Raw genomic sequence first — 15284 nt, forward strand, 5'->3', positions numbered from 1 at the left:
AAGAAATTCTGTAAATATTAGAAGCTTCTAAATGTGCTCTTTGCAGGGATATAGCTCATACATGTGAAGACCACTCCAAGAAATTTAGGTATTGGTAAGTATCTAGTAGTTTGTTTCATAAAGGAGCTTAAGCTCCTTTATTTAATGCCATGTTTTGGAGGCGTAACACTATGCATATGTGAAAATAGTATTACCAACCCACGTGCCATTCATAGTAAAAGATTCAAACAGCAAAGCCAAATGTGTTTCATCCATAAATTTTAGCAGATGTTCTGAATTCTGGTTGATTTGTTGCATGCTCACTTTGGATGGTCTTTTAAATATTGTATTCATTATAGGATATAATGGTTTATTTAATAAAGGTTTACAGAGGTTTTCTTATGGCTTTATTGCAGTTTGAAGGATGTAACAAAGCATTTTCTCGGCTTGAAAATCTTAAGATCCACCTACGAAGTCATACGGGTGAGAAGCCTTATCTTTGTCAGCATCCTGGCTGCCAGAAAGCTTTCAGCAACTCTAGCGACCGGGCTAAGCATCAGCGAACCCACCTGGATACTGTAAGCATGATGTTATTTCATAAAATGCTCAGTGAAATACAGCTGTCATAGCAGGTCCTTCTCTGCAACCATCAGAAGTTTCTTTTGATAAAATACAACAATGTAGTCATTGCCATAATGGAAAAATGATGAAACTAAGGCCCATGGTATTTGTGAATGATAGCTTTTTTCAGTAGACTCGAGGGAGGGGCTACACGTGGGATATTCAGAAAGCCAGATTGGTCCAAAGACTGAGGGGAAATTTCCCTGTTGACACCCAGCTTCTCTCAGTCTTTGGTCCAAACAACTGCTTTTGATTGCCAGTGAGTTATTGAGAGAAATAGGTAAAGTTATTAATTCTTCTATTTGATCCATTGGACATTCTAAATTCCAAAATAAAGCTGCTGCCCCGCAGGGACAGGGTCCTCCGTCTCGTAGCGCATCGAGAGAGAGCTAATTGACTCTTGCGCTCTCTCCTCATGGCACCGGGACCCCAACTGATCCCTGGAACTACGGGGGTGTCAGGCTCCTTCCAGCAGCTCTGTGGGTGAGGCGGCAAAGTGAAAAGTGCCGGTGGGCTAGCAGCAGCTTTTTTACCTTATCTCAGCCGCATGCCCATCAATCAAGCAGCGGCTATTCAAACAAGCCGCAGCAAAGAGAGTGAAGCCTTTAAACGGCACAAGGAGCCTCCGGCGGCCATTTTGGAGCACACATGTGGAGGCGTCCATTTTGGACATTAATTGCTCCTGATTGCATCGTGACCAGTGTCGGGCTGGCAAAATTGCTCTCTGGCAGTGCACCTCTCACTGCAAGGCCTCTGCACCGGCTGGTGTCTCCAAGGCAATTCCACAGCGACCAGAATGCGTGAGTGATCTGATGGCTGAGCTCAAGTCAGGCCCTAGAGAAAGCCCTTAATGACGCCGGAACAGGGGGAATGGAAGGCCCTAGAACCAGGGCAGCAGCAGCTAAACCTTCCGCCACTCAATGACCGTCCAGGGCAGTCCAAAGGGATGAATTGAGGCACCAACGTGCCCTTGAAAAGAGAATTGTCAGGGCAGAACAACAGGCCCTGGCCACCAGACCCAGCTCCCCCAACAGATCCAGGTCCCATTAAGGCCAGGATCTCACCAATTAGGCTCTCCTCCCAGGGGCTTCAGCCCTTCTTCTCCATCTGTCTCCCCTGCTAGGCCTTCAAGACAAACTGGTATGGAGATCTCTCCTCCTCCCATGCCTACCCAGGGGATCCGGGAGGATGATGGGGACACATTGGAGGGTACTTCTAGGGGATTTCTTCCTCATCACACCCTAGCTCCCCAGGGGCCCCTTGCTGACCAAGAGGAGGATGAGTTTGAGAATTTAGAGTTATTGCCTGAGAGCATTAAGAGCCTGTTTTCCTCGGCCATATCGAAGGGAGTTGCCTCTGCCCTCCCCCAAAGTCAACATCTCCCTCCAGGGGATAGGGAGGCTTACTGTTCTCAACAGCCAAGGGACTCTTCTTCTGTTCAGAGACATATCCCTACCAGGCCTCCTTCCCCCTCGGTTGTTAGCGAGGGATCGGTGTTAGGCGAAGACCCTCTTCAAGACATGGGGTTCTCAGAGATGAAGAGTCGATTCTTTCTGATCCTCCAGCCTTTCCCAATCTTTTTTCTCCTCCTTGCTTCACAAAGCCAGGAAGACCACTAAGATAGGGTCTGTTGTCCCTCAGAGACCCTAACCTGGTCATGTTTTCCAATACAGTCACCAATAAGGAGGAGGTTCCTGCCCCTCCCTTGTTTCTGGAGGTGGTAAAGAATCAGTGGGCTCGCCCTTCCACCTTTCCCAACCCTGGGAGCAATGACCACCCCTTCTACAACATGGGGCAGGTCTTCTCCCAGGCACTTGAGCAGCCCACAGTGGGTGCCCCAGTGGCAACCCTGGCCAATGCGTCATCTGTTGTGTCTGGTGATGTGGCTAATAAGCTGAAACTGGAGGACAAGCGTGCGGAGCTTACCTTGCATAAGAACTTCAACATTTCCGCTTGGGCGATAAAGTCTGCTGCGATGGCCTACTTCAACTGCTCAGCAGTCATGTGGCTTCACCAACTGCAGGATCGCATTCCTGTTCAGGATGAGCGACTTCAGCAGGATATCACCAAGATAATTGCGGCCATCCAGTTTTCCGCGGATGCCACCCTAGACGCCGTAAAATATTCGGCTGAGCCCTTGCTAACTCGGTGATTTCTAGGCGCTTACTTCGGCTTCTCAACTGGCAAATGGACAAGTCCAAGTGGATCCCGATGCCTGGATATGAACCACAGTCAGATATGGTCTTTGTCTAGAGTTTCTCTCCATGCCTCCGAATTTCTTCTGGGTGTTCTCTCCATCTCGGGATCTGGATCATTCCCACCTGATGTCCCAAGCCATACAACACCTGCTAGACATTCAGGCGATGGAGCCGGTCCCGGAAGCGGAACACAGATTGGGCCACTATTCCAATCTGTTCATTGTCCGAAGAACTCGGGGGGGGTGGAGAGCCATTCTGGATCTCAAACACCTGAACCAGTTTCTAGTATACAGGTGCTTCAAAATGTCCTCCCTCAGATCTATTCTTCAGGGAATCAGGCGGGGGGATTACCTAGCATCATTGGATCTAACGGAGGCTTACCTCCACATCCTAATCCAATCCGTCCACCGGAGGTACCTCTGGTTCTCCCATGAGGGATGCCACTTCCAATACAGAGCGCTCCCCTTCAGCCTAGCCTCAGCTCCGCACACATTTACGAAGGTCTTGGTGGCATTGGCGGCTCACCTCCAATCTGTCCCGGTGAGACTCTAATGCTACCTGGTCGAAGTGCTCGTGCAGGCCAACTTGAATGTACAGGCGGTTGTCGACCTCCACCTGATCATCCAGACCTTGCAGTCCCTGGGGTTTTCCGTCAACTTCCCCAAAAGTCTTCTCTTGCCCTCGACAAAAATTCTTCATCTGGGGGCGGTGATAGACTCGGTTGCAGGCCTAATTTGACTTTCTCCAGAATGTCTTGCCAGTCTCCAGCCATTGGCATGGCAGGTGTGCTCAAGAAGGTCAGCTTCCATCCTGACCTCAGCCAGATTATTGGGCAAGATGGTGTTGTGCATAGGGATCATGCCCTGGGCTTGCTTCCATTCCCAAACCTTGCAGTGGGCCCTCATCTCATTCCAACAGAAGCACATGAGCAACTCCCTGTGGCTCATCCACCTGCCAGCAGATGTCAATGAAGTGGTGACTGTCTCCGGCTCTATGATGCGGGTCCCAAAGTTTGGAGCCAGATCGCATAACCATTACCACGGATGCGAGCTTATTCGGTTGGGGGGCCCTGATGAATTCCAGGTTGGCGCAGGGGCATTGGACTGTGTCAGACCTGCACCACAATATAAATTGGCTGGAACTGAAGACTGGCCCTCCAAGGGTTCAAGAACTCCATCACAGACCATCATGTTCTTCTTTTGAGAGACAATGTGGCCACAAAGGCCCACATAAATCACCAGGGTGGACTCACTCCAGAGCCCTCTGGCTGGAAGCACTGAAGCTCGACTCTTGGGCAGAGAGACATTTGGCATCACTGGTGTCAGAACAAATCTCGGGCACGGCCAATCACCAGGCCAATTGGCTCAGCCGTATTACTATAGACCATGGGGAGTGGCAGATTCATCCCAATCTGTTCCACAAGATTTGTCACCGCTTTGGATTTCCACTAGTGGTTCTGTTCTCAACCCTGACAAATGCTCAGCTCCCAAGGTTCTTCTCCTGTTTTCCAACCCAGGCAGCAGAAGGAGTGGACGCCCTTCAGACCAATAGCAGTAGACTTATATACCGCTTCATAGGCCTTTCAGGCCTCTCTAAGCGGTTTACAGAGAGTCAGCATATTGCCCCCAACAATCTGGGTCCTCATTTTACCCACCTCGGAAGGATGGAAGGCTGAGTCAACCCTGAGCCGGTGAGATTTGAACCGCTGACCTGCTGATCTAGCAGTAGCCTGCAGTGCTGCATTTAACCACTGCGCCACCTTGGCTCTTGGGCTCTGGGCCTTCTAAACACCTTCCCCCTCTCCCACTAATTCCAGGGACCTTGAGGAAGGTAGTGGTAGAGAGGGCAGACATAATTCTGATTGCACCGCATTGGCCCAGGCGGCCTTGGTTTGCGGATCTTGTCCAGCTTTCCAGCTTTCCCCCGTGGAGGATTCCTCAGAAGGAGCTATCCCTGTGCCAGGGGGTCCTAATCCACCCAGAGCCCCAGTGGCTCCACCTGACCGCCTGGCACTTGACCGGAGCCTCCTGAGGTAAGCTAATCTGTCCTCCCGGGTCATAACAACCATAGAGCATCTAGGCGTCCGTCAGCCACACAAATTTATAATTCCATGTGGTCGGCCTTCATTAGATAGTGTTCCCCTCTTCAGATCTGTCCAACTGAGGATTCAATTGCTCAGATCCTCGACTTCCTTCAAAAGGGATTAGACAGGGGTCTCTCCCATAACACCCTTCGGCGTCAGGAAGCGGCCCTGTCCTCGGTCATTCCTGGTGAGTGGCACTTATCTCTGACTCGCCTTCCCCTAGTCAAGAAGTTTCTATGGGGAGCTGCTAACCTGCGGCCTCCACCATACATAGGTTTCCCACTTGAGACCTACCACTAGTTCTTAGGGCCTTGACGGGGGCTCCCTTTGAACCATTGCGCACAGTTCACCTTAAGTTTCTATCCATGAAGGTGGACTTTCTAGTCGCCGTGACATCTGCCAGGTGCATTTCTGAGTTGGGGGCTCTGTTGTCCAAGGACAACCTTTGTCAATTTCACCAGGACAGTTGGTCCTTCGCTTGGACCCTACCTTCCTCCCAAAGGTCAATTCACCCTTCCACCGAGCGCAGGAGGTCATTCTTCCTAACTTTTGTCCTCATCCCTCCCATGAGAGGGAGCGTCGTTGGCACCATTTAGACATGTGCCGCACCCTACGCATATATCTCTGACCCACGTCGGCTCTCCACCGATCTGAAGCCCTTTTCATTCTCCTGAGTGCTGCTTGGAGAGTCCAAGCATGGGTTAACACAGTCTATCTGCCCTAGGACTGAGTATCTTTTTTCTTTGACCACGCCTCCCTTTGCCTCTAATATCTCAGTTTAAAAACTCAGTCCACTCAAGAGGACTTTAATTTGGGGAGTTCCTTGGCCTTAGGGCAGATAGACTGAACTTCCCATTTTAATTAGGAGTCTATAAGTATAGATTTGCATCCTGTGACCACCAGGAAAGGATTGAGACCTTGGAAGCCTGTCTCCGTTCTGAGGGCTGAGAGATTGCTGGGGTCGCTTCCTAACGCTAGCTTCAAGTGAGGCAAGACATGAGTCCTTCGCCCGGCGGAGGCCAGTGAAGGGAGGGGGGACGATAGCGAGGTCTCAGATTCCCATATCACCCCCCCCAGCTCTGAGAACCTTGTGGGCACAGGCCAAGCCTCTGTGGAGCTGCGGCAACTCCATCATCCTGGTGGTTGTGGCAGCCATTTTAAAGACCCCGTGCTTTTCTTTGCCGGGAAGGGTGAGGCGGTGCGCGCAGCCGCAGCTATTTTAACGCAGTCGGAGTCGCATGTGACAGTGTGCAAGCAAAGCCGAAGCAGTCAGTTAATGGAGCGAAGCGGCAGCCGCAGAAACAGCATCGCGGCCTGCTATAACGTAACGAGTGACAGGTTGGGAGGCCCTCGAGGCCGCAAACAGATGTGCGCTATTTCTACCCAGCAGCAGTTTCAGCAGTGGATCACTGCCGGGAGGCCGGAGCTTTGCCTGGGACGCCAGTAGGCCTCTCCTCCAGTGGAACATCTATCCGGTAGCGGAGGACAGCTGGAGGAAGGGTATTGTCTCCCGGGCTTCCCTCTCCTCCCTCAGATCTGTGGACACTCGCAGCCAGCAGGCTCAGGCCCATTAACGGCCCATTGGCCCCTTTCTATATAACCACCACTACTGAGCCACCATGCCAGACGGAGGTTCTGAGGCCCAAGAAGCACAGTCAGGGCCCTCAGCCAAACGAAGCAGGGTGGAGCCTCCACCCAAAGGGGGTAAAGGGGGCAAGGGTTCCACTAGCAAAGGCCCTCGGGGGCTAGTGACAGGAGAGACAGTGCCAAACAACAGAAGGCGGGTATGGGATCGCCCAGGCCATGGGGACAAGATTCATCCCCAGAGCGCATGGAGATCTCTGAGCCAACCCCAGCCCAGAGGGGGGATAGGGAGCCTGACTCCCTTCAGGAGAGCAGGTCTCCCTCATCTGTTGGTAGCATTTCCAGGGATTCCTCACCTGAGGCCCCCTGGGGTTACCCCGATTCTCCCAGCTCCTCCCTGAGAGAGGAGCAGGATCCATTCCAAAGTATCCCTCCGGCTGATGAGGGTTCCCATTCTGGAGGTATGCCAGAGGGCCTCCAGCAGGGCCCAACACAGGAGGAGCAAGAAGCCAGGCCTCTCCGCTGCGATGTGGGAGATAATAACTCTAGCTATCTCCCAAGGGATCGCAGAAGGCATGAAGCAGAAGAGTAGCAGGAAGGCTGTGGCTTCCAAAGCCAAGCCTACTCCCAAGCAGGTTGAGATCAGGATCTGGCAGCTCGATTGCTACGGAGGAGTCCGCCCTGGAGGAAGGGGAAGTAGAGGACTTCGAACTGTCAGAGGATGAAGAGCTTCCCCCAGATAAGCCAGCATTCACTGGGCTCTTTAAGCCTTCCCTCTTCAAGTCCATCCTACATAAGGCAAAGGCTTCCACTGAGCTGGGCGCTACCCCCAAGAGCTCAGCTACAGGGACATCCACTACTAGGGACCATAAAGAGGGCTTGTTTAAAGAACCGCCTTCGGCCCAGGATTCTATTCCGGTCCCGGATCTCTTCTTAGATGTGGTTCAGAGGCAGTGGATTCAGCCTGGGACCCTGACAAACCCCAGTGGGGGGGGGGAGACTCTATACACTGTAGAGAATAGGATGGAGGAGGCCCTGAAGCTTCCAGAAGTGGACGCTCCGGTGGTCTCCTTGACCTCTAACTCTAATCGGCGGACCTCTTGGAGGGTCTCAAGGCAGAAGACAAAAAATCAGAGAAGGCTTGTCTTAAGACTCACCAAGCGGCTGTCTGGGCTATTAGGGCATCCACCTCTGCATCATTTTTCATCCGTTCCTCGCTCCTCTGTTGAGGCAGCTGAGAGCCAAACCTCCCTCTCGGAGATCTCGGTGGAGACATGACCTAACTAAAATTATTACCGCAGTCGAGTATTCAGCTGACGCTTCCCTGAATGCAGCAAAATTTGCGTCCAGGGCGCTGGCTTCCAACGTGACCTCTCGCCGCTTGCTCTGGCTTCACCATTGGCAGGTGGAAATGAAGGCCAAGTGGAAGCTGGCCTCTGCTCCCTTCAAAGGGGGGCTTCTGTTTGCGGAGGCACTAGACAAGTTCACTATTGAGACAAAAGATAAAAGAAAGATCTTACCTGCAACTCTCGAGAAATCTGATCTGGTCTGGCTCCTTTCGGAGGCAGCCATTTCAGTCACAGGACAATGCCCTCCACATCTTCCTCCTATACCAGGCCCTACTCCCAGCAGGGCGATAGAGGTCAGGACAGGGATTCCTTCAGGTCGCGTGGTAGGCAACAACACCAACACTCCTTTGAAAGCCCTTTCGTGGTGGATCCATCTCCCGAAACTTCCGTTGTGGGAAGTGACCACCACAGGGATCCCCCCATAGGGGATCGGCTTCAATATTACGCCAACAGATGGGGGGAGATAACCACAGACAAGTGGGTGTTGAGCACGGTCAGGACCGGCCTCTGGCTGGAGTTTCTATCATTTCCCCAACGGACATTCATCTGTTGTCCCTCACCCAGGAGTCCCCTGAAAAGGGAGCTCATGCAGGCGAAGATCCGTCACCTCATCCAAATAAGAGCTATAGAACCAGTACCCAGGGAGCAGCAGAAACAGGGCTTCTATTCCATCCTGTTTCTGGTTCCCAAGTCATCCAGGGGGGAGGGCCATCTTAGACCTGAAGCACCTGAACTTCCATCTAGCCTACTGGCAGTTCAAAATGCAATCCCTGCATTCCATCTTGGATTGCGTGAGGAGGGGGGAACCTTCTCATCTCAATAGATCTGAAGGAGGTTTACCTCCACGTTCCCATCCATATGACGCACAGGAAGTTTCTGAGGTTCTTCTTCGAAGGGGAGCACTACCAATACCGAGCTCTCCCCTTCGGACTGTCATCCGCGCCCAGAACTTTCATGAAACTACTAGCTGTTGTGGCGGCTCACCTCCGGAACCGCCCCGTTCGCCTGGAGTGTTATCTCGACGACATCATAATTCACTCCTCAAACCAGGCCCAGGCGCGGCGGGATGTCCAGACTACCATCAGGACTCTCCGGCAACACGGCTTCTCGGTGAACCTGAAAAAGAGCCACCTGGAGCCAACTACACACATACAACACCTGGGCGTCATTCTGGACTCAAACTCTTGTCAGCGCGTCCAGGTCAGTACAGATTGTCCAGTTGTCCCAACTACTGGGCATCATGATCTCATGCCTGAAGGTGGTTCCCTGGGCCCGTCTTCACGCCAGGGAACTACAATGGTTCCTCCTGCCCATGCAAAAGGCAAGGAACAGCAACTCACACAGGTGCGTCTGTGTACCACCAAAAGTAACTCGCTCTCTAACCTGGTGGAGGTCGGACGCAGTAAAGAAAGGGTCTCTGTTCAAAGAACCCAAAAGGATTGTTGTGACCTCCGACGCCAGCCTGCAGGAGTGGGGAGCGCATTGCCAGGGCCAACTGGCTCAGGGACTATGTAGCTAGAGGGAGTTCTCCCACAGCATCAACTGGCTGGAGCTAAGGGCGGCCCGGCTTGCTCTGGTCAGTTCTCCGCTCAGGTTGCGGGACAGCACATTCTGTTGCTCACCGACAACATGGCAACAAAAGCCCACATCAACAGAGAGGGCAGCACGCACTCCAGATCACTCATGACAGAGGCGGAAGCTCTGGGCAGGTGGGCGGAACGTCATCTGCTCTCCATCAGGACAGACCACATTTCAGGGACCAGCAACCAGGAGGCGGATTGGTTGAGCTGGCAAACGATAGAGTGGCGGCTGCACCTGGACATATTCAATCAGATCGTGTGGAGGTTTGGCAAACCACAGGTCAACCTCTTTGCCACCCGCCTCAACACTCACCTGCCGAGATTCTACTCCCGTTACTGGTCTCCAGGGGCAGAGGGGACGAACGCCCTGAGGTGCTGATGGCCTCCTGGGTTCCTGTATGCATTTCCCCCTCTCCCGCTCATCCCACAGATTGTGGCCAAGCTCCTGGAGGAAGAGGCAGAAATCCTGCTTGTGGCACGCCATTGGCCCAGGAGGTCCTGGTACATGGACCTTGTCAGTCTCTCCGTACAAAAACCCTGGAGGATTCCTCAGGAGACCATCTCCCTCAGCCAGGGGGCGATAACTCACCCAGAGCCCCAATGGCTGCAACTAACCGTCTGGCACTTGAGGGGGACCTCCTGAGGAAACAGAAATTTTCTGACAAGGTCATCGAGACCATCCAGGTGTCCAGGAGACCTTCGACGAACAGAATATATGAGGTCACCTGGGGAGCCTTCTCTGCATGGTGTCATGACAAAGAGTTGCAAGACAGAGAGGCATCTATTCCGCAAGTGCTGGACTTTCTGCAAGTGGGGTTGGACAAGGGCCTAGCCCCCAACACCTTGCACCGTTAAGTAGCAGCCTTGTCCACCATTCTCTCTGGGGGTTCCTCCCGTTCCTTGAGCCAACACCCTCAAGTGAAGAGATTCCTGAAGGGCACATCGAACATCAGGCCGCCCACGGTACATCAATATCCATCATGGAACTTACCGTTTGTCCTTTGTGCGTTAACGGGGGTTTTGTTCGAGCCGCTCCGGACTACATCTCTTCGACATCTGACCATTAAAACAGCTTTCTTGTTCGCGATCACTTCAGCTAGGAGGGTGTCAGAGTTAGCGGCCCTCTCGGTCAGGGAGGACCTGTGTATTATGCACCCGGATAGGATCATATTACGGCTTGACCCTACATTTGTACCTAAAGTCAATTCACTCTTTCACAGATCACAGGAAGTGATCTTTCCCAACTTCTGTCCTAATCCATCACATCCCAGAGAAAGGGAGTGGCACAAGTTGGACTTAAGACATGCAGTTGGCATCTACATCAAGAGGACCAAAGATTTTAGATGCTCTGAAGCGTTATTTGTCTCCTTTCATCCCAGGTCGCAAGGGCGAAGAGCATTGTCACATACCATTGGCCGTTGGCTGTTGGCCGGAATTAAACTGGCGTACGAGATTCAAGCCAAGCCAGTTCCGGGCCGGGTGACTGCTCATTCTATGAGAAGTGCGGCCACATCAGCGGCGTGGGTGACCCAGGCGTCGATCATTGACATCTGTAGGGCAGCCACATGGACGTCTCCCACGGCCTTCATCCGTAACTATAAGATAGACACCTTTGCCTTGGCCGAAGCTTCATTGGGGTGAAGAATATTGTAGAAAGTTGCAGAGGCTCTGGACTCTAACAATTCTCCCCGCCCAGGGACATCATAGCTTGGGTATGTCCCATGCTTGGACTCTCCAAGCAGCGCTCAGGAGAAAGACCATTGGCTTACATGAACGGTCGTTCTCTGCACACTGCGGGAGAGTGCAAACCCGCCCAGGGTCATGATGGCCGATGGTGATCTCAAGGATCTGTGGAGGTGGTCCTTAACGGAGTGTTATTCGTTTTTAAACTGAGATATTAGAGGCAAAGGGAGGCGTGGTCAAAAAAAAGATACTCAGTCCTAGGGCAGATAGACTCTGTTAACCCATGCTTGGACTCTCCCGCAGCGCCCAGAGAACGACCGTTTAGGTAAGCCAACGGTCTTTTCTTTCCAGCCTGGCTCCTTGGGGGCCAGGGTTTTATCTGCCACAATTGGCAGATGACTACGTCAGGCCATTTCCACTGCTTACGAGTCTTTGGGCCGGCCGGCCCCTTGGGTATCACCGCCCACTCCACACAGAGTGCTGCAGCTATGGCGGTGTGGGCCACGAGGGCTCCATTAAAGGATATATGTCGGGCGGCCACCTGGACTTCCCCGACCCCCTTTATCCGCCACTATCGGTTGGATGCTTTTGCATCTGCTGAGGCGTCCTTTGGGCACAGGGTTCTTCAGCAGGTAGTGATCGCCCCTTCCCCTGAGTCTTAGGTTCCCTCCTTGGGACTGAGCTTGGGCATGTCCAATGTGTAGCCCCGCTCTCGAGTCTCCTGGAAAAAGAATGTTGGTTCTTACCTGAATGTTTCTTTTCAGTAGATGAGAGGGAGGGGCTATTTCCCACCCCAATTAGTTAGTTGCTAGTTAGCGGGGTGCAGGGTGGTCGGGTGGTTTTCCTTCTGTCTCTTTGTCTGTTTTATGCAGCTTGGCTTTGGTCATTTGTCTTTGAGGAATTGGGAGCCAACGGGGAAAGGAGGAGGTTAAAAGAATTTTCCCTCAGTCTTTGGACCAATCAGGCTTTCAGAATATCCTACGTGTAGGCCATCCCTCTAGTCTACTGAAAAGAAACGTTTAGGTAAGGACCAACGCTCTTTTGAAATAGAAAATAGAGCAAGTATTAGTAACAATCCAGAGATAGCAATAGCATTTAGACATATATCGCTTCATAATGCACTCTCTAAGTGGTTTACTGAGTCCGCATAATGCCCCCAACAATCTGGTCCTCATTTTACCGACCTCAGAAGGATGGAGAGCTGAGTCAACCTTAAGCTGGTCAGTAACAAACTCCTGAATTTGGGCAAAGTTAGCATGCAGTAGTGTACTCTAACCACTGTAACACCATGGCTCACGGTTTTCCATGTTATTGGGTTTATGTATATTGCTCTTCATTAACGTATGATTCTAGATCGGGGTGTCAAACTCACAACAATATGCTGTTGTCATGTGACATATCACAACTTTCCCCCCTTTCTCCCCTAAAATGGGTGGGCATGGCCAGCGCATGACACATCTGGCCCATGGGCCATGAGTTTGACACCTCTGTTCTAGATAGTTTAACATAATGTTAGACTTTTAAATTTTAATCATTTCAAAATATAACATACTAAAAACATTACCATTCATCAGATAAAAGAGTCGGCCAAAGTATATAAAATATTGGGGTGAAGAAATCTTACCTAATATTTTAGAATAGTACTAGCAGAAAACAAAGTATTATAGCCAGATATTATGTATAGATATAGTTGATTTCTTATTCTTTCCACTACAACTTCCAGCATTATTGATAATAGTGGTAGGGAATCCTGGAATCCCCCCCCCCCCGAAACATCAGGAGAGCATTTGGTTAAGGAAGGTTATAATATATCAACTACAGAGAATCACCAAGTTTGCTTTTCTACTATTTTTCCATGCAATTGATTTGTCTTCATCTATATTAATATTTTACATATCTTTGAAAATGTTTCTTTGTCGACTTAAAATCTTGGCTGTGTGTTTTTTTTAAAAAAATTGAAATTTTTCCATGAATTATTTGAAATATCAGGCCATGTTTCAAACTAAAATGCATTTTGTTGCCCAAGATTAAAAGTGAAAGCATGCATGCTTGATCCCTCATCGGCTGTCTTTTATAGATTTTGGATAACAGTTCAGAATTGATAGCCAAACACATCTGTAGGTCACCAGATGAAGAAAATTGGCCTCTAAATACATTTAATTCTTTTCTATGGTCCACCCACCATTTGCTCATATAACCTACATTTCTATAAAGGTGTCACCTGAATGAATGAGTGAATAAATTAGTTCCTTATCTCTTCCTGACTTTGTTTCTGCCTTATTAGTGAATAATGTGCAGAAACAAATTTGTACTTTTAGGACATTTCCCAGGTTCATCTAAAAGCACTTTTCAAAATTAAAATAGGCATTCTCAACCAACGTAACCCGACAAATGCGCGCACGACAAAAGCGTGCCGATGAAACCGCGGCGAGAAAACCGCGACATCATAAACGCGCCCACAACAACGCGCCAACAAAACCGCATCCACAAAAGCGTGATTTAAGTTAAGGTAAAGATTAGGGTTAGGGTTAGGTTCAGGGTTAGGTTTAGGGTTAGGGTTATTAGGTTGTTAGTAGTTGTTTGTTGAAGGCGTGCTTTTGTCGGCACGCTGTTGTCAGCGAGCTTCTGCGCTCATTCGTCGGCGTGATTTCGACCTCATGGTTTTCTCGCCGCGGTTTCATCGGCACGCTTTTGTCGAGCGCGCATTTGTTGGTGAACCCTCAACCAATAGTCCTTTTTGTTTAAATTCTTTTCATGGTTTACAACATTATAAGTCTCTCCACCCCCTGCCCCTCCGACATTAGCACATGTATCCACTTAACTCTTTGGAATATTAGAATGCATTACTCCATCCTTTTTTTTCTTATACCTCATAATAATGAAACATTATTAATACAAATAATCCAAAACACTTGCAAGAAAAAGAGATCAACAGGAGATATAAAGGGGTTTGTACATGGAGGCAATTACAACAGATTGTTCTATTAACTTTCTAAGATACTTGAAGTGATTGGAGTAGGGAAAATGGCAATGTTACTCTGCTGCCCAGGTCATGTTAGCCTCTACTTTGTTCAATCACCCATCATCTTAGCTACTGCTCCACAGCTCATAAGTCCTCCCTTTGTCTTTTTGAAAGAGGTGAATATGTGGTTTAATGTTTGGCTGGGTGTTTATATGGCAGAAACCTAGAGGTTAATTGATATTTACTTTCAAACTAGCTACACATTTCAGACAGTGCAGCATTAAGGAATGTGTAATGTACATTATGCCTTCCAAAAACAAACAAGCCATTCAGTCACATTTTCCAACCCAAGCACGCTTACAATAACAATGTTTTATTTATTTGAAAATCAGCTTTAGGGATTTGAATTTGTAATTTACTTCTAAAATGTGGCTCTTTTGAAATTTAATATGTCATATAGGATGCACCTTTTTGAAGTTTAATGTCTTGACATTAATACAAGTGGAAGGGAGGGAGGGAGAAGGCAGTTGTATCCTTCAAAGCAGTTTGTAGACTCTGTGATGTACACAGAAGCAAGTCCCTCTCTTTCCTTGTATATTTTTGGATGGTCTTATTGCAAAGAGCCTCTTTAACTTTTCTATTCTGTTTTTCCTCCTTTCTTCCTATTTCTTCCTTTGTTTGTTTATTCCATATTCTTCCTTCCTATTTGAAATACTTCTAATCAGCAAAAAGGTACAGTAATAATTTTAACTAACCTTTTATTAATAACTTATTTATTCTTACTGAACCTATTCTTACATTTTTTTTGCGGTATTTATAGTCTGCACAAGATAACATCCATTTTTATCCTGTTGATCTTCCCAGGAATTTTAGCTTTGTATCACATTAGCAGTTTTTGTTTTCGGTTACTGAATATATAGTAAATTAGAATGCATCTTGCATGCTGATGTTAGTGCTTCAAATGCATGTAACACAAAACTGGCTGTTCATGACAGTTTAAATGCCAATTTCCTTTATAAGCGAGCTGTGTAACTGAATACTGTGTGACAGTGAGATTGAAAAGGCTTGGACTAATATGGATGGAATTTTTCTGGTCTAGTTTTCCTATCCTTAATAATGTGTTGCCATTGCAGGGTAAAACTCTACCTGGTTAATTCCACTAAGGAATTATTTAATGGTTTCCACCATCCTTCCTCAAATTTCAGTTGTCTCTGTGTTCAGTAAATTGACTTTCATATACATGTT

General features: G+C 49.2%; 1 protein-coding gene across 1 annotated transcript in view; it reads left to right on the forward strand.

Moving 5' to 3' along the window:
* Window positions 1–15284, forward strand: part of GLIS1 (GLIS family zinc finger 1) — a 290507-nt gene that overhangs the window by 224252 nt on the left and 50971 nt on the right. Inside the window, exon 6 of the mRNA XM_087719642.1 lies at window positions 396–557. Coding sequence (XP_087575768.1) covers window positions 396–557 — 162 coding nt within the window. The remainder of the gene's footprint in view (window positions 1–395; window positions 558–15284) is intronic.

The sequence above is a fragment of the Thamnophis sirtalis genome, unplaced genomic scaffold (assembly GCF_051295495.1).
Source record: "Thamnophis sirtalis isolate CommonGarterSnake01/CBP01778 unplaced genomic scaffold, rThaSir2_p1.2 scaffold_7, whole genome shotgun sequence".
NCBI lineage: Eukaryota > Metazoa > Chordata > Lepidosauria > Squamata > Natricidae > Thamnophis > Thamnophis sirtalis.